The sequence below is a fragment of the Myxocyprinus asiaticus genome, chromosome 11 (genome assembly GCF_019703515.2).
Source record: "Myxocyprinus asiaticus isolate MX2 ecotype Aquarium Trade chromosome 11, UBuf_Myxa_2, whole genome shotgun sequence".
Classification (NCBI taxonomy): Eukaryota; Metazoa; Chordata; class Actinopteri; order Cypriniformes; family Catostomidae; genus Myxocyprinus; species Myxocyprinus asiaticus.
In genome coordinates this window covers 37572727-37593477 of record NC_059354.1, presented here as the reverse complement: position 1 = coordinate 37593477, position 20751 = coordinate 37572727, and the positions used below count along the sequence as shown (strand labels likewise).

Sequence of the window (20751 nt, the reverse complement as noted above, 5' to 3'; positions counted from 1 at the left end):
TTCAGTCAGAATACAGATTCTAATTGTACTGTCTAAACACTGCAATCCAGTGGACATAACATTTATTTACATTTATTCTCAATATTACCACAAAAGCTTGTGAGTTCTGTCAAACAAAGTGAATTAGGACACTCATTAAAAAAAAAAAAAATAAAATAAAAAAAAGAAAATAGTGCAGAATGGTCTTGTTTGTTTTCCTAACATACAAAACAAAACAAAAACAAAAAAAGTGTCTTCTCATATTGCTGTCTTTACTCAAGAAACAAGATGATAATTAGAAGCAGCATCCCGAAATTCTGTCTGTGTAAACATTTTAGCCTCCTTATTCCATAACTACACATCTCTGGATGAGAGTTTGTTGCAAGAAATTTGTCTTTTAATACTGAATCTGATTGTGGAAGTAGTCAGATTCAAAGATTTACATGGCAATCATTCTTCTATTTAAAGGAATACTATTTAAAGGAATACTCTATACCGCATCTGTTTTTGTTTATTTATTTATTTTCTACATGTTTGCATAAAGCTACCTTATCAGTTGGTTTATTAGGTTGGTTTTACTATATAAATTTATTATTAGGTTGGCTTTAAAAAGCCAAACTACTGATCTACTTTTTCAACTTATTATTAGGTTGGCTTGGAAAAGACAACCTACTGTTATACCATTTAAACTTATTATTATTATTATTATTATTATTTCTGAGACTAAAATTTCTAACTGTAACTCCTCCTAGAGCTTTCAAGCTACATGCACCAAACTCGCCACAGACCTTCAGACTAATCCCAAATAGTGTGCCCCTCCTAGAGCTTACAAGCTACATGCACCAAACTTTGTACAGACCTTCTGATTGATCCCAAATAAAGTGCTGTATATTTTCTAACTGATCGGAATTACGGTATTCCCGTAGTGGATCTCTGAACAGGCCGGATTTTCTATTGTCTCCAATTCAAAAATGTCTGACTATACTTACTACTAAGGTTTTCAAGCTACATTCAAGCTACATGCACCAAATCTGTGACAGACATACTGGCAACACCTAGCTATATGCAAAACATTCTAGCAAAATGTTAGCGACATGCTAAAACATGCTAGCGACATGCTAAAACATGCTAGCAATGCCTAGATAAGTAGAGTTGGGGTACTCAAGTTCGTACTCGGACTCGAGTCCAATTTTAATTTACTTGGACTTGTCACGGACTCGGATGCATTTTTAATCAGACTTGACTCGGACACGAGCCTTTGGGACTCAGGATTTTTTCTGAGTCCAGCCGAGTGCATGGCATTTGATTTGTGATGCAATAAACAAACTAAAATAAAAAAATTAAAAAAAACGAAACAGAAATTAATGGACACTGTCTGCAAGCAGTTGTAGCATCCCCTGATGTCATAGATGTAGCCAGAGTTTGTTTAACCATGTTGAGCAAACACACCTGCAGAGCGGCACACTCAGTCAACCAATACACTTGAATGTTACTATGGAGACTGCTGTATAACACCGATTACCGAGGTGGCTGGCACGATGAACACATAAAGACGGGTATGTAGCCAATGTACTAGAAACTAGAACTGACAACTGGTAAAATCGCACACTGTGTTTGTGCAGCTAAGACGGTGCTCGCATCGTGGTTTCGTAGTGGTTAAGAAATTTATTAAAGGAAAAGTTCACCCAAAAATGAAAATTTGCTGATAATTTACTCACCATCAGGCCATCCGAGATGTATCTGAGTTTCTTTCTTCATCAAAACAGAATTTAAGATTTTTAGGATTTCATTTCAGGCCTCCTCCTTTAATCAATTCAAGTGAATGTACTCCATTTTTTTGACGGTTCAAAATGCATATTTAGGGTGCATCAAAATAATCCACACGACTCCAGTCGACAAATAAAGTTCTTCTGAACCCAAAAGAATGATTATTTTTAGAAACAAAACAACACTTATATATTATATTACTATTCCTTTAAGTCAAGTCACCCACATCATGTCTCTCACAGTTTACTAAAACAACATATCAAAATTAAAATTCAGAAAAATATAATTAATATTGGGCTATTAAGTCTTTTTAGGCATAATGTATCCACTGTAATCTCTTGTGGTCCATGCAGTGTTGTCAACTTAAACTGGTCCTTGATATTAACTGTAACTTTTTAAATAGTTGGGAATGTTTTTTTTTATTATTATTATTATTTTTATTTTTATTGCTAAAGCAGACTGCAACTCTGAAAAACAGATAAACAGCACCTATTTATTGTTTTTCTGTTTTTAAAGCATTGACAAGCTGCTTAAAATATGTTATTTTAATTTTTTTTCCACAATTATATATAATATAATTTAATTATAGACTGGGTGACCAGAGGTCCCGGTTTATTACACAGGACAGTCCCAGTTTAGGTAGGGTCACTGATTTTTTTCTTCATAAATTAAATATCCTCATTGTCCTTCTTGCTATTGCCTCAAGTATCGTTTTCAGAGAAGAAAATCAATTTTGTTGCGTTACACATTGATTTGACAATACATTAATTCTATTTAAACAATATTACAGCTCAAATAATACATACGTTTTAACAGAAGAATTAATGCAAGTGCTTTAATAAAATTATAAGCTTTACGTTTCCAAAAATTGGCCACATTCACTTTCATTTTCCCCATTCACTTCCATTGTAAGTGCCTCACTGTAACCTCGATTTTTGCTTTTTTTAAAGAAAAGGAGAGACGAGTCAAAATTAAGTTTTGTGATAATCAATATTATGCCGCAAATGCTGTTGATTGAGCTTAACTTGTATTGAACCCAGAACATTCCTTTAAATGTTGAGATTGGGGATTGTATTTAGAATTTTAGGTTCCAGTGTTGTGAATTTTGTGTTAAAATGTGTACCTGACATGACAAGTCTTCTCATAATTACACATGCAATATGAAATTATATGGACAGGCTATGTGGAATTTGTAAATAAATTTTAAAAAAAGCTAAAATGTGGTTAAATAGTGAAAAACTAAATACATTACACAAAATGTACTGTAATTTACACAAATCATCCTGTTCAAAAGTTTGCATCCCCTTGGTTCATGTGTTGCCTTCCTGAGCATCAATGAATGTTTGTCCCTTTAGTAATAGTTGTGTATGTTGTCCTAAGTGTCAAAAGCTGGATGTCTATATCATTTAGCCACTGTTGGGAAGAACTCAAATGTGCAGAAGATGCTGGGAAACAAAATAATGTATAGTATTTTTCTTAAGAAAAGTGGGTAGCTTCACAGCTCAGGATAAAGCAGGGACTCATGAACAATTATTACACAAAGTCATTAATCATAGAGAAAGCAACACACCATATTAAAGGGTTTGGCCTCGTGCCAGTAGCTCTAAAACTTGTGTGCAGTCTGTCTCATGTACGCGAACAAGAGGTCAACGGTCGGTGAAGTGTTTCACTTAATAATACATCAGATATCGTGTTCCTTCAGAACAAGACATGAGTCTCATACAATAATTTGTTAGACTTCTGAATTATACTTTGTGTTCTTTTGAAGCTTGAAGAAGTGGTCATCATAAACTGCCATTGTGTGACATCACTGAAATTATTATTTTTTTTTCACAATTTCTCCCTTTGTGTTAAGAAAAAGAAAGAAAATCATATGGAGTTATAGCAATACAGGGGTGAGTAAACAATGACTGAATTTTCATTTTTGGGTGAACTAATCCTTTTACCAAGGGAATGTAAACTTTTGAACCGGATCATTTGTCTTGTGGAATATACACTATGTGAATATCTTTTGTCAAATAACTTCTTCAAGGTAGCACTAAATACATTTTTATGATACCTCTTATTTTTTTTTAAACGATAACACACGGTCGCATCAGGGTTTTAGGTGCACAAGCAGTACGTAGAACTGCCCTACGTTTTCAGCGAATTAACAATCATGTCCGTGTTAAATGGCCCTAATATTAGCAGTGGGCTTTATCAGTGTTTTCGGATGTAGCATTTGCAGTCAAGTCGTGAGATATAACTTCTCAGCAAGTGCTAATTACCAGAGGCGTCATTCCCATTCAAAGTAAGGGGGGCACGTGCCCCCTCAGATATTTGAGTGAAGAGGATTTTAAATGGATTATCTGAACTTCCAAAAACATATTTTTAATTTTGATAATTACACTGAATGTTTATTGCATGTAAAAAAGAATGTTTATGTGGCAGAAATCTTTATTCACATTCTAAATGTAGTTTTTTTGTCAGTCCAATTGAGTCACATGTTTCGCTAAAGGCGACGTCCCATGGCTGCCTTGGATCGTGCTCGTGGAGAAAGTCGAACTCATATGGGAAAGTGCGATGTTAAGCTAATTAATTAAATCAACTTATGTGCAGTTAACCTTTCCTAAATGTGTCTGTCTCAGTGGAACAGTCAATCTTTTTTTTTTTTCTTTTCATAGTCTAATATAGATTATGTCAATATTTTTGTTTGATCAGTCTCTGTTCATTTCCTTTGGTGCTGAAATGCGTTTGACAGGTTTTGCAGCATAACACTCTTTTCTTCATGTTTAAAGAAAGCAGCAGTTCCTCTCCTTTCCAGTCATTATAAAAACTGTTATTTAAAAAAAAAAAAATAATTATAATGAAAGGCAGTTTTACAACAATATATATTTTTTTCTCCCCTTTTCTCCCCAATTTGGAATGCCCAATTCCCAATGCACTAAGTCCTCATGGTGGCGTTGTGACTCGTCTCAATCCGGGTGGCGGAGGACGAATCTCAGTTGCCTCTGCATCTGAGACAGTCAATCTGCGCATTTTATCACGTGGCTTGTTGAGCGTGTTACCGTGGAGACATAGCACGTGTGGAGGCTTCATGCTATTCTCCGCAGCATCCACACACAACTCACCACGTGCCCCACCGAGAGCGAGAAACACATTATAGTGACCATGAGGAGGTTAACCCAACGTGACTCTACCCACCCTAGCAACTAGGCCAATTTGGTTGTTAGGAGACCTGGCTGTCACTCAGCATGCACTGGATTCAAACTTGCGACTCCAGGGGTGGTAGTCAGCGTCTTTACTCGCTAAGCTACCCAGGCCCCCAATAACTCTGGTTTTAATGACTAATGCAGCTTTCACTTTCTTTAGTCTGTTTTGAGTGGTGGGGAAAAAGCAACAAATAATTAAAAATGTCAACAGAACACATTAAGAAGTGTGTTCAAAGACAGTTTTGTCTTCATTCACCTAAAGCATAATCGTTCATTCTGAAACCACTTTGAAGTTTGTTCAGCAGGAAACTAATCATAAAATATAGAGGTGTTTTTGTTATATTTATATTGCAAATAGTTTTTCTTAGTTGTGAAAGTTAAGCTTAAAATATTGATGTTGAGTTTACGGTTACAATTTGGATTCAGATTAATTAACAGATTTATTCGGACTCGGACTGTTATGGACTCAGTCTTGAGTCCGACTCGGACCCTTTTGGACTCGGACTCAACTTGGACTCGATTGTTTATAGACTCAGACTCGACTATGGTGGACTCGAACCCAAAACAAGTGCTAAAACATGCTAGCAACATGCTAAAACATGCTAACAATACCTAGCTATGTGCTAAAACATGCTAGCAACATGTTAGAGACATACTAAAACATGTTAGCAATACCTAGCTAAGCATTCTATCTATCAATAAACTTTCAGACTAGGCATTTTCAAGCCAACCTAAAGTTTGTCCACAAACTTTTCAATCTAGTTAACAGATTATTATGCTGCATGTATAACAAGTTTTGATCACAACAGCAGTAGACCAGAAATCTATCTTTGAATGAACACATCTCTCCCTGCTGTTACTGACTGATAATTTTCTTTTTGTATATATGGTTAAGTGCAGTGGGCTGCAATCATATGTCATGATCAAACAAATGAGTGGCGAAAACCCCTCACAGCAAGTACACAAACAGAAACCGTTGTGAGCCTCTTAAACCGATTTCCCAGTGTCCTACTTTTCACAATTGCGACACTTCAGAGACATTCACTGCACTCAAGGATACTTTTTAAAATTAATTATGTCTCCAGTTTAGTTTTTTTGGTTACGAAATAAGACCACTCTAATTTATCATCCCTACTATTCCTTAGAACTCAAAATGAGCCAGCACCAATGAAAGCTCAGCTATGAATTCAATGCATGAAACATATGTACAAAAAATAAAAATCCACTTTCTGAAAAAACCATGTTGGCTTAATGGAGAGAAGCCATAGTATGCCACAGGAATATATGTTAAATCAAGCACAGAAAAGAACAAATCTATTTTGGAATACTTACAGTTATTAGTGTCTTTGGCAACTGCAATAATTCCCATTGGCTGGTGAGGAATATCAGCTCTGAGAACTTTAGTGTCTGCTCCAGTGAACTTGTTGGTCCGTAGCACAGCCCGTCGAGTCCAGTCAGACCAAAAAATGTAGTTTCCATGTGTAGCAAGTCCAAAAAATGTGCCAGGTCCAGACCTTACAATAACCTAACAACAAATAACACAGACATCAGCTTATCCATAATAAAATATAGAAGATATGCTGAGAGCCTTTGTTTGGGTTTTAAGTAATAGACTGACACATTTTTAAGAAATTATTGTGCAATATATTATTTATTTGTTCATTTAATTTCCACAATTGTCTAAAAGTTTAATTTGTCATCATTAAAGTTAGTGTATAACTTTTTCAATGTTAAAATACTTTCCCTTATCTTAGCTTAATGTGCAGAGATAAGTAAACCATTTTTAGGTGGATTTCCCTGAAAAGTGTAACACTTTGCCACTATCAAATGTTGCTCTAAATCTTTGAACATCCTGACAAGCCTAACATAGCAACATTGACTCATCAAAAGGCATGAGTTTGATGCAGGTTTGTACAACCAATGGAAGACAGGCAAAGGAAATATCTTTAAAGTCAGTAATTATTTTGCAATTACGTTTGGTGACATTAGTGACACAGAAATAGCACACTTTACCTTTAAATTCTTATATTCATATATATATTTCGTCCTTCAGCCATCCTACTCCTTTAATACCACAATCAGCCTTTGCAAAACACACATCAGTTGACCACTAGTTTTAAGCCACATGCTTACAAAGATTGGTCTCTAACACAAAGAACAAACCAATGGTGTTCAAATAAAAACACAGGGACAAAAACTCTGTGAAGACCACTAGAAAGTCCCTTTGAGGGTACTAAAACGAATGTGTAGGTAGAGGACAAGTGCTCCAAATAATCCACAGCAGCCAGTTTAGCCCAGATCCTTTGAGTGTTAATGCAGGTGTCATGGTGACGGACACAGATATACATCACACGACTCCTTCTGGGAGTTTCCAGGTTGTGGGGCAGGAGAATGTCCCACAGCCCCAGAGACCCAGCTATTAACAGGAACACGCTTGTAGCCGTGATCACATTAGCCCTGCCACAATGGTGGGAAATATAGGACAGGTGTTGATTAAGCGAGCCCAGCTTGAGCAAACAACAACTGAAGATCTGAGGGTGGGGGAAAGATGAGGAGTGTGCCAGATGGCTTTTGATGGAGCATATTGATTCAGAATTGAAAAAAAAAACAATAACAAAAAAGAAAGAAATTGGGGTGCAAGCGATCTGCTCCAACACTAATTATCTCTGTTCATCTGATCAAATAGATGTCAAATCATGTTTCTGGCTAACAATCATAGCCATATGAATTTGCTTATAGTTCTGATGAGCATTAAAACAACTAAAGAGATAGATAACCTAAAAATGAAAATTCTGTTATCACTTACCCTTACAACATTACAAACCTGAATGACGTTTGTTCTCCCATGGAACACAAAAAGAGAAATTTGGCAGAATATTGGCCTCAGTCACCATTCAAGTTCATTGTATGGCAAAAACTGTATGGCTCTGCCTAACATATCCTTTTATGTTCCACCGAATAATATACATCACACGAGTTTGGAACAAGGAACAACATGAGGGTGAACCACAGAATTTTAATTTTTTGATGAACTATCCCTTTAACAATGATTATGCATCAAAACCTGTTCATAGAACAGTTCTGTCTTCTTCTCTTTGTGTTTGATATAAATGATGGCACAGCACAGTGTCGCAGATTGTGTTCCATTAGCTCAGTGATGTTACTCTGTGAGAGAGTCTAACTCTGCAAACTGTGTTAAGATTTGACTCAGTGTCTCCATACAAACCCTAACACCAGTTGGGAGATTTGGCAATTTGCCAGCAGTCATGTTGATTAAGTTTTGCTTAATCCTTCACAGTTTAATTGGCTAGTTGATGGGCCAGCCCAGTAGGAGGTTTAAAATAAACTTTCATTACCACCAGTGCTCTTAGTTGGGGGTTGAACTCTTATGAACTCTTTGTCATGTTTCTTTAAAGTGGATAATTCATTACAATTAAATTAATTTTGAGAAGGGTCATTGGACCCAGCATCAGTGGATACTAAAAATTACAAAGGGTCGCCAGTCCTTTAGGTGGTCATCAAGTCATTGCCATCTAAATGAAACGATCTGCTGCAAAACCCAGAAGAGGTCTACATTTTAGAAAATGTGTGGGGCAGTTTCATTGAGCTATAACGACATAACTAAATATGCAAAGTGTTAGCTATTTTATCATTCTGACACTGGAGCACTGACTGTGAAATCACACCATGCAAATACTGTAATTGAACTCCTGGTTGTTATTTTTAGCACTGAACACAACACTAGGATCATCCAGCAATAAGAGCACACTGAAAAGATACGAGTTTATATTAGTATTTATATTAGAATATGATCATGTTACTTGGAACACCAAAGTCATGGATTCGATTCCCAGGGAACCCACGTACTCATACTGTAGAGCTAAAACCCCCTCGCAAAAGTTGTGTCTTTAAATTCATCCCTTTTAAAGGGATAGTTCACCCAAAAGTGAAAATTATCTCATAATTTACTCACCCTCGTGCCATATCAGATTTTTAGAAGAATATCTCAGCTCTGAAGGTCTATACAAAGCAAGAGGTGATCAGACATTTCTATCTCCAAAAATCACATAAAGCAAATAAAAAAGTAATCCATAAGACTCCAGTGGTTAAATCTATATCTTCAGAAGCGATATGATAGGTGTGGATGAGAAACAGAACAATATTTAAGTCATTTTTTACTCTAAATCTCCACTTTCACATTCACTTTCAGATGTGAAAGTGAAAGTGGAGATTTAGAGTAAAAAAGGACTTACATTTTGATCTTTTTCTCATCCACACCTATCACATCGCTTCTGAAGATATAGATTTAACCACTGGAGTCTTATGGATTACTTTTATGTTTGCTTTATGTGATTTTTGGAGATTCAAAAGTCTGATCACCTCTTGCTTTGTATGGACCTACATAGCTGAGATATTCTTCTAAAAATCTTTGTTTGTGTTCAGCAGAAGAAAGAATGATATACACATCTGGTATGGCATGCGGGTGAGTAAATGATGGGATAATTTTCATTTCTGGGTAAACTATCCCTTTAAAGTACCACTGCTACATCAATTAACATTCAGATTGACATCTTTGGCAATTGTGTTGAGTCTTGTGCTTTTGTTTGAGTATCCCGCCCTGCATTCGGTTCCACCTCATCTATCTGTTTTTCAACGCAAGAACACACCTTATGTAAACGCCCCCTTAGATATGTGTCTGAATGTGGACAAATGAATCCGAAAGCAGACTAATTATGAAGGGGTTACTTAAGACTGATTAGTCAACTGGATGTTCAGACAATCCACTGACAAGTCAGTTTTAAAACATATGCAGTTTTGCAAATCTCTAGATTATATACTATAGGACTGCACCACATGAAGTTCTCAGAGATGTTGCATGTGGTCAGGAAAATTATTCATTCTAAAAAAACGTTCAATTATTCATGCTTTCTCTTGGGAAATCGTTCTCAGAAAGCATCTCTTAGAATAGAGAAAGAGTCATACTTACATGTCTGTGGGAGCCGTCATATTCACACCGTTCAATTTTGCCCAGGCTGCCATCAGAGAAATACAGCTTCTCTGCTTTGTGGTCAATAGTGAGTCCATTTGGAGTGAATACATCCATGCTAATGATAACTTTTATATTATTCCCGGCAAGAGTGGACCGCATGATACTGGGGCGCTGCTCATTCCAATTGGTCCAAAACATGAGGCTAGAAAATACATGGGGCAGAAGAAATAAGGGGACTGGAAGTGATTTTACAGACAGCACAAGTAAGGCTATCTATTTCTATACTATCGCATGTCTGTTCTTTAAAACAATATCATCGATTTCACAAATAATAGTAGACGGAAGGCCTCCAGGGCCTGTTTGACATCTTCTCATAAAAATTCCTTTCACAGGCTACTTCCATGGGCTAATTGAAAATTAGTGATACATGCTGACATTCTATGCCAATTAATCATTTCAGGTTAGATTCTAATTAACAGCAGTCTGTAGTCCATTTGAAAAAGTGCCAGATTACCAAGTAAGCATATTCTCTCCAAGGTTGAGGGTTTAATGTAGTCTGTGAACTCATGGTCGACACATATTGCTGAATATCAATGATGTTCATCAGTCTAGCATTGGGGTTACATGAGTGCATTTACATTCTTCTTTTAGAAAAGTAGATCGTCTGAAGAGTTGCTTATCTGCTGGACCAGAAATGAAAATATTCTGTCCCCAACAAATTTTACAGTATGCCCTCTTCAGCTGAAGAGATCAAACTAATTAAAATGTTTTCCTTCTTGTCTGATTGACATGGCCAGTTTTCCTGTGTGACAAATCAGTTTGCTCTCAATTTTAAAAGTCAGTACATTTCCTCCTGACATAAAAATCTATTTTGTTTCACATTTCGTGTCCATAAAATATTTATCTAACAAGTAAGCATTTTGCATGGTCTATTGTGAATAGAATCATCCCATCTTGAAAAGAGAAATTATTTCTCATGCTGTAAATTATTAGTAGTTATAAAACTGAAAATTCCCTTTTACCAAAAAAAAAAAAAAAAAAAGTAACAAAAATCACCTTTAGGTGCACAAGGTTTGATGTTATTTGTTCTCGCAGGTCATGTGATGGATCACGTTGCAAGGCATTGTTAATGTTTTGAATTGAAAGCAAACATAAATGAGATTCGAGAGCTGCTGCAGAGGGTAAGATTACCAGATAAATATGACTTGAATTTTGGTCAATCCTCAAACAAAGCTATCGTTGGTCCTCAAACAAAGCTATCGTTGGTCCTCAGAGAACTTGGAATATAGCACAAATGTCAAATGGACTACTTTCATTATGTTTTATGGTGCTTTTTGTCCTTTCCTTGCATTGAAAAGAGTAGGTTGGACATTCTGCCCAATATATAAACAGAAGAAAGATAATAATACAGATTTGACCAACATGAAAATGATGATGTAATTTTTGGGGTGAACTACTCCTTTAATGTTTCTATAATGAAGTAACCATTTTATAAAATCAATAAGCTTGAGGATGTACTAAATTTTGAATATAGTCACTACTGAAGAGGCTACATATTATGTCTAGCAATTAAATTAAATTTCTCTCATTAATTAAGCAATAGGATACAAGGGATATGCTATATTGTTAGTATACCACAGTTTCTTTTACCTTACTTAATGTCTTGTGCTGCACACAAGCAAATAAGTATGTCATTGCATATAAAAACAAACTGAATTCAAGTGTATGACATGTCAAAACATGACCTCCTGTGTGATACAGTGGCTCTTGAACACAGCTAAAAAGCACTCTCAATGTCAGTTTTGCAACTTGACTCTTCAAAGTAGAAAGTGAGTAGTAAGACAACATCTGTCCAAATAAATACCCAACTGACCAAATAAATGGACTCACTTTTGACATTCATCTAGGGCCAAGACGTGGGGATGGTCATCCTCAGACATGGTAACAACGGCTTGTCTTGTGATGGTTCCCTGTCGGCTCTGGTTGACTGTGTGTCTGCTGATGCTTGAGGTGGTGGAGCTCGTCCAGTAGATTGTGTCCCAGGCACGGTGATAAGCCAAGCCCTCCACTGAACCCACATCTACAGAAAACAACAGAGTATAGTTTGACCAGGCTGGATTTCCATGGTATTTTCAAGACAATTAGAAAATAACAGAATAAAATATTTTGATGTTTTATTTTTCATATTTATCATGAGACGGTGGGGTCATCAGGCTGGAACGACAGGTAGAGCTGCATATCATCTGTGGTAGGAGAAATCATGTGCCTTAATGATAGGTCCAAGTGATGTAGTAAAGTCATTCGGAAATCTGTTTACAATCAAGGTAACATCTCACTAAGCTTTATAAAATGGCTAGCCTGTTGACTCTCATGTCTAAAAATCCATCATCGTGAATTAGCAACAGTTTAAATGCACGGCACAAGCTGTAGGTCTGTATAGCTAGAAAAATGCTACTGTTTAAAAAATCTAAAATAATATTTAAAGAATGGTCTGCGGGAGTCCATCACTAATTAATTATTCACAGTAAAAAAGCACCAGACAGCTTGCCTTTGCAGAAAATGTTGGAGGGGCCAGGGAGTAATTAACAGGGGATGTATGAATTAATTAGGGAAATATGGATTATTAACGTTCCCACCCTCTCCCAATGACAGAATGTCATTATAGATTTGTCTATGAGGTTGTATGCGTTTCTAAGTGTGCATGTACTGGAGGTGGCTGGGATTGGCTTTCATCTTTAGAAAAGAGAGTGCAGCTCAAGTGGTGAAGAGGCCATCAAAAGACTCAGCTCATTTCAACCTGTAATCAACAACTCTGCCTTGGTCGGCTGGGGTACTCATGTTAAAATGGAGGACAGAGGTGGAAATCTATGAAAACATTACATTAATGCAGACTCGCACAGAATCTGCACCCAGAGTACTCCATAGAATTATGCAGAATTGAAATGCCTGTCATTCATAAAATTCTACACATCCCCAGCCTCTTGTGTGTTTATTTATGAAATATTTTGGCTAACTGGATAGTTATTTAGCCACCAATAAGAATGAAGCACACTCAGCTTAATTCCATTCTGCGGGGGGAATTTAATTCTTTCATCTTGGCCTGTGAGTAACTAAGGTACAGTGTGATACGATTTTTACTTCTCTCCTCAACAGAAGAAAGCCATACATGTTTGGAGCAACATAAAGATGAGTAAATGATGACATTTAGCATTTTTAATACTACAGGTAGGATTGACTTCAACGAAATGAACTGTCACAATCTTCCAGATGGATTGCGATGCTACTCAATGAAACTCTGCCTACATCATTTTGGTCATAGGATGGACTACACTCTCTTAAAAATCAAATACAGAGACAACAAATTAATGCCAACTAAAGCTTTCTTTAGCCAAAAAACAAAGGGCAATGCATCTATGTGCACCACCACAGTTAATTCAGCATGGACTTCAAAGACACATAATCATTAATCTTACAGTTAATACAAAATCCTCTGTTTAAACACTGGCCACCAACATTTACTTAGTTCCACACAATGAGGGCTTTAAGACATTACAGAAATCACAGTTTAATTTTGTTACAGCATAATTTTCTGTAAAGCTGCTTTGAAATGATGTGTGTTATGAAAAGCACTGTACAAATAAAAATGACTCGACTTGAAAAAATTACTATGAGACTGATTACTCATGCAAAAAAAAAAAAAAAAAAGCAGTGATTATAAATGCTAAAGATAAACTTTTGTTACATATGCTAAACAACGATAAGGATCAATCAGAACAGTCAGAATCAATAGGTTAAAATAGACAAATTAGGTAAAACTGAAAAAAGCAAAAATAAAAGTTCTAAAACTTGAGAATTGCTGAGGTTAGTTAATAGAGAATTCAGAAAGCAAGTAGTTTAAAGCAATAATCATCCAGCACGGAAGACTTCCAAATACAGTATATCTGTTTCTGATTAACCTTAGCAAAATGAAATAAGCTGGGCTACTGTGCACTGAAAAGGCATTCAGGGAATCTTTTCCACAAAAAGACACAAAAAGCTCAATTGGAATGTGCTACCTAAAATCTACTGATGATGTGCTAATAACAATTAAGTCAGAATGCATTCAGTAATTTTTGTTGTGCATTTAATGTACGTCATTGAAGTGTGCCCATTATTTGACAATTGCACCTTTAAATAATGTCTGTTTTGATATTGAATCTTGTATGTATAAATAATGTCAATATTGATATTGAATCTTTTTTTCTTTTTTTTTTTTTTCAAAGCTGTATGACTTTCTATCCTTCATGAAAGCAAAAGAAGATTTTAGGCATTATTTTAGACTCAAACCATTCACTATCCTTGCATATTTTTTACATACAAAGATCCCATACAGTGACTGAAGCTGTCATTCTGTCTAACATCTCCTTTTGTGTTCCATGGAAGAAAGCAAGCCATTCATGGTTGGAACAACATGGGGGTGAGTAAATTATGACATAATTTTCATTTTTGCCCGAGTTATCCCTTTAAGTCAGAACATCTGTAAATATTTTCTGTCAAGCTAGTAGTGCATGAGTTGTCTGATGCAAAAAAGTGCCATGATTGGCTCATTACATTGTAAATGGATAATACAGAGTCATTAGGTGTATTAGGTTTTCATTGTGGGCCACCATCAGACATGGATATCGATTCCTACAGAAATCCCTAGCGTATATCTTGTACACAGAGAAATCAATAACCATATTCTGAACTGTCCAACAACTGTGACAGGCAGGATCTTGAAAAATATCAGCCCATTCATATTACTGTTACAGTTTGAGGATGACGGAAATGAAACAAGCACTTTTAATCCATCAATGGTGGGGACATGGCGCAAGATGCAGTGTCTTAAACATCTTTTTTGACAGTTAAATTGGGCCCATTTAGTTGAAGAAAAATGGAGGTAGCTATCATAACACTTTTACTAGATGTTGGATGCATCGGGCCCTTGCTCTACATCACAGGCGGTGTTACTCAAGGCTTCCAACAAATGGCCTTTCACAAATGGCTGCTAAGAGGCTGGAATGGTTCTAGTGGCTGAGCATTTAACATATGGGTCACTGCAATGAGTTTGCATCAGGATGACGATAGGCCTGAAAACAAATGTCCAAATTTGTAGCAGCAAGCATCTTTGGACATCTTTTATGACAGAGAAATATCACCAAAAGGCCAAAACAAGCACCACAATAGTAGGAAATAGTTTTTCAAACGCTCCTCCTTTAAAGCCATTGATGTATGAAAGCACTTACCACAAAGAAGAGAATAAATACAGCTTGACTTACTATCAACTACGACTTGTCTTCCCGACCAATCATCATTGATCATCTGAATATTCCCAAAATGTATGTCGCTGAAGAATATGCGGTTGTGGTGTGAGGTCTCCTGCTGATAATCGAAGGCCAAAGCGATGACGTTCTTGAAATAGTCCGGATTCTCGAAAGGCTGGAGGGGAGAATTGAGATCACTCTCATCTGATAGGTGGATGCTTTTCAAGATGGTCCTCTCAGAGTACAGAAGATAGCCCTCATATCTTTGGCAAGCAAAACCATCTTCAGCTAAGTACCCATGAGCACAAGAACAGGTCCTTCTTCCACTGCCAAGGTGAAAACAAAGCTGCTGACAGCCCCCATTACTCCTGGCACAAGGGTTACTGCCTGTATGACAATTATACAAAAACATACACTGATTCTGAGATATTGTCATGCAACTCCAGATTCAAAGGTTTGGGAAAATTGTTAACAAGGTCAATTACCCTAATAAACAGAAACAAAGCTTGTGTTTATTAACATCAATATTGTTCAAAGTAGGGATGCACCGATATTTAAATTATGGTCGATAGTGACAAGCTGACAATTAGATGTTTTGTCCGATAATGAATAAGTGGAAAATATTACATATATATATATATATATATATATATATATATATATATATATTATATATGGTGTCATCTTGATGACTCAAGATGGCACCGAGTATGGCTGATGTGTTGCGAGCTCTGACACAACATTGTATTTTTTTTTTTTTTTTTTTTTTTACAATTCTTATGTTTTTTGTCTTGGATATTGTCTGCCTTATTGTCTATGACAGACAAACACTTTTGGGCATTGGTTCTGCAATTACACACCGTAAACCGGACTTCAAATTCCTCAATGCCGACCCGCTGTTTACAAACACGCCAGCGGAGCCCTTTGTCTGGGCAGCCCGGCCGCGGAAATGCAGAAGGAAAAGGGGAAATAGAGCCGCCGTTCTCATCAGAGTAAGATGTCGTGCAAATCGACCCCCGCTACCCAGTATTCTACTGGCAAATGTTCAGTCTCTGGACAACAAGCTCTGCGAGCTGAGAGCGTGGATCTCTTTCCAACGAGAGATGAGGGACTGCTGCATTATCTGCCTTACAGAAACTTGGATGTCTGCAGAGATTCCAGACTCAGCCATCGAACCCATGGGGTTCTCTGTGCATCGAGCGGACAGAGTGAAAGACCTCTCAGGTAAAAGCAGATGTCATATGTTTTATGATCAACAAATCCTGGTGTGATCAGAGGAACATACATTCTATCAAGTCTTTCTGCACTCCTGATCTGGAATTTCTCATGCTTCTGTGTCGACCATTCTGGCTACCGAGGGAATTCACAGCGGTCATTATCACTGCTGTGTACATCCAGCCACAAGCCGCCACAGACCGGGCACTCAAGGAACTGTATGGGAGTATAAGCAAGCAGGAAACCGCGCACCCTGAGGCTGCGTTCATTGTGACCGGGGACTTTAACAAAGCCAACTTCAAGTCAATAGCAACAAAATACTACCAACACATCAGTTTCAACACACGAGGGGACCATTGCTACTCTCCCTTCCGGGATGGCTACAAATCCCTCCCCCGCCCACCATTTGGCAAATCGGACCACTCTTCCGTTCTGCTTCTGCCCGCTTACAGGCAGAAACTGAAACAGGAAGCACCCACCCTCAGAACGATCCAGTGCTGGTTGGACCAATCAGACTCTACGCTACAAGACTGTTTTGATCACGCGGACTGGGAGATGTTCCGGTCCGCCTCTGATGACGACATCAAGCTTTACACTGATAGCGTAACGTATTTCATCAGAAAGTGCGTAGAGGATGTTGTTCCGACTAAAACAATACGGATCTACCCGAACCAGAAACCTTGGATTAATAGTGATGTTCGCGCGGCACTTAATGCGGACCTCTGCTTTTAATTCCGGGAACGCGGAGGAGCATAAACAAGCCAGTTATGCCCTCTGCAAAACTATCAGAGCAGCAAAACGCCAGTACAGAAACAAGATTGAAGGACAGTTTAACACCACCAACTATAGAAGCATGTGGCAGGGAATTAATATCATCACGGACTTTAAAGGGAATAAAAACTCCACCGTGAACACCGCTGCCTATCTCCCGGACAAGCTAAATACTTTTTATGCTCATTTTGAGGGAAATAACACCGCCTTCGTGGAGAGAACTCTCGCGGCTGAAGCTTCAGAGGTTAGTTCACTCTCCGTCTCTGTAGCGGATGTAACCTGATCCTTCCGATGGGTGAATATCCGTAAAGCCGTGGGTCCAGACGTCATTCCGGGCCACATCATCAGAGTGTACGCGAACCAAATGGCTGGTGTTTTTACGGACATTTTCAACCTTTCTCTCTCCTTGTCTGTGGTCCCCACATGCTTCAAAAAATCCACCACTGTGCCTGTACCAAAGCAATCCAAAATCACTTGTTTAAATGACTGCCGTCCTGTTGCTCTGACCCCCATCATCAGCAAATGCTTTGAGGGACTAATCAGAGATTACATCTGCTCTGTGCTGCCTCCCTCACTGGACCCATTGGAGTTTGCTTACCGCAACAACCGCTCCACTGATGATGCCATTGCATCTACACTACACACTGCTCTCTCCCACCTGGAAAAAAGGAACACTTATGTGAGAATGCTGTTTGTAGACTACAGCTCAGCATTCAACACCATAGTGTCCTCCAAGCTTGATGTGACACTCCAGGCTCTGGGCTTAAACAGCTCGCTGTGCAGCTGGATCCTGAACTTCCTGTCAAGCAGATAACAGGTGGTTAGAATGGGCAGTAACATCTCATCACTGACCCTCAACACTGGAGCCCCACAGGGCTGTGTTCTCAGCCCACTCCTGTATTCCCTGTACACACATGACTGTGTGGCAACATACAGCTCCAATGCCATCATTAAGTTTGCTGATGATACGATGGTGGTAGATCTGATCACTGACAATGATGAAACTCTGACATGCTGGTGTCAGGAGCACAACCTCTCCCTCAACGTTAGCAAGACAAAGGAGCTTGTAGTGGACTTCAGGAGAAGAGAAAGAGAACACAGCCCCATCACCATCAATGGAGCACCAATGGAGAGAGTCAGCAGCTTCAAGTTCCTCGGTGTCCACATCACTGAGGAACTCACATGGTCTGTCCACACTGAGGCCGTTGTGAAGAAGGCTCATCAGCGCCTCTTCTTCCTGAGATGGCTGAGGAAGTTTGGAATGAACCGCCACATCCTCACACGGTTCTACACTAGCACTGTAGAGAGCATCCTGACTGGCTGCATCTCTGCCTGGTATGGCAACAGCACCGCCCACAACCGCAAAGCCCTGCAAAGGGTGGTGCGAACTGCCAGACACACCATCAGAGGTGAGCTTCCCTCCCTCCAGGACATATATACCAGGCGGTGTGTGAAAAAAGCTTGGAGGATCATCAGAGACTCCAGCCACCCAAGACATGGGCTGCTTTCACTGCTACCATCAGGCAGGCGGTATCACAGCATCAGGACCCGCACCAGCCGACTTCATGACAGCTTCTTCCCCCAAGCAATCAGACTTTTGAACTCTTGATCTCTCACGATCAATATACATCAGCACTGCACTTTATTAATCTTATCTCACACTGGACTGTCATAAATTATATTCTCTCTTAACAACACACTGGCAACTGACTATCAGTCGACAGCCTGAATGTCAATACAGTACAATACAACCTACTGTCCATTTTATATATATTATATATACAATTTTTTATTGTATAATGTGTATTCTATATTGTGTGTATTGTAGACTGTACATTGTATGTTACATTGTATGTACATTGTATTTGTATATTGTGTTGTGTGTAATTATGTGTATATTAGATTTTAAATTGTGTTGTGTAAATCTGAAGTTTATTGTAAATTGGTATATGTCTCATCACTGTTATGACTGCTATGTTGCTCGGAACTGCTCCCAAGAATTTCACACACATTTGCACTTGTGTATATGGTTGTGTGACAATAAAAGTGATTTGATTTGATATATATATATATATATATATATACACATACACACACACACACATATACACACACATATACACACACATTGGTGGCCATAAGTTTGGAATAATGTACAGATGGAAAGAAATTGGTACTTTTATTCACCAAAGTGGCATTCAACTGATCACAATGTATAGTCAGGACATTAATAACGTGAAAAATTACTATTACATTTTAAAAATAAATAAATAAATAAATAAAAAAATCTAAACACTACTAAATTAAACTACTTCATAGAGTTCTCATCAACAAATCCTCCACATGCAGCAATGACAGCTTTGTAGACCCATGGCATTCTAGCTGTCAGTTTGTCCAGATACTCAGGTGACATTTCACCCCACACTTCCTGTAGCACTTGCCATTGATGTGGCTGTGTTGTCGGGCACTTCTCATGCACCTTACAGTCTAGCTGATCCCACAAAAGCTCAATGGGTTTAAGATCCATAACACTCTTTTCCAATTATCTGTTGTCCAATGTCTGTGTTTCTTTGCCCACTCTAACCTTTTCTTTTTGTTTTTCTGTTTCAAAAGTGGCTTTTTCTTTGCAATTCTTCCCATAAGGCCTGCACCCCTGAGTCTTCTCTTTACTGTTGTAAATTAAACTGGTGTTGAGCAGGTAGAATTCAATTAAGCTGTCAGCTGAGGACATATTTCTCAAACTAGAGACTCTGATGTACTATTCATCTTGTCAAGTTGTACATCTGGCCTTCCACATCTCTTTCTGTCCATGTTAGAGCCAGTTGTCCTTTGTCTTTGAAGACTGTAGTGTACACCTTTGTATGAACTCTTCAATTTTTTTCTTTTTTTTTTTTCTTTTTTGGCAATTTCAAGCATTGTATAGCCTTCATTCCTCAAAACAATGATTGACTGATGAGTTTCTAGAGAATGAAACCATTTTACAATTTTTTATCTAATACTGACCTTAAGACATGCCAGTCTATTGCATACTGTGGCAACTCAAACACAAATACAATGTTAAGCTTCATTTAACGAACCAAATAGCTTTCAAATGTGTTTGTTATAATGGCAAGTGATTTTCTAGTACCAAATTAGCAATTTAGCATGATTACTCAAGCACAAGTTGTTGGAGTGATGGCTGCTGGAAATGGGGCCTGTCTAGATTTGATCAAAAATGACTTTTTTTTTTTTTTCAAATAATAATGGTGCTGTTTTTTACATCAGTAATGTCCTGACTATACTTTGTGAACAGTTCAATGCCACTTTGGTGAATTAAAGTACCAATTTCCTTCCGAAACAGCAAAATCTGTCCATTATTCCAAACTTTTGGCCGCCAGTGTGTATATACACTGCGTGCCCAATTATTAGGCAAATTGCATTCCTCAGGATTAATTTTATTGTTGAGCAAACACAATGCTCTCAGTCAATACAAAATGTTACTGAACCTCAAACCTGAATGTTTAACAAAGGAAAAGTGAGTTTTGTCCTATATAAGTGTGCACAATTATTAGGCAAC

General features: G+C 37.9%; 1 protein-coding gene across 1 annotated transcript in view; it reads right to left on the bottom strand.

Annotated features, from left to right (window-relative positions):
- The window catches only part of LOC127448473 (low-density lipoprotein receptor-related protein 1B-like), a 508438-nt gene that overhangs the window by 124668 nt on the left and 363019 nt on the right, over positions 1 to 20751 (bottom strand). Inside the window, exons 40-43 of the mRNA XM_051711016.1 lie at positions 15225 to 15596; positions 11818 to 12007; positions 9925 to 10129; positions 6270 to 6462 (exon numbers count right to left, since the gene is read on the bottom strand). Coding sequence (XP_051566976.1) covers positions 6270 to 6462; positions 9925 to 10129; positions 11818 to 12007; positions 15225 to 15596 — 960 coding nt within the window. The remainder of the gene's footprint in view (positions 1 to 6269; positions 6463 to 9924; positions 10130 to 11817; positions 12008 to 15224; positions 15597 to 20751) is intronic.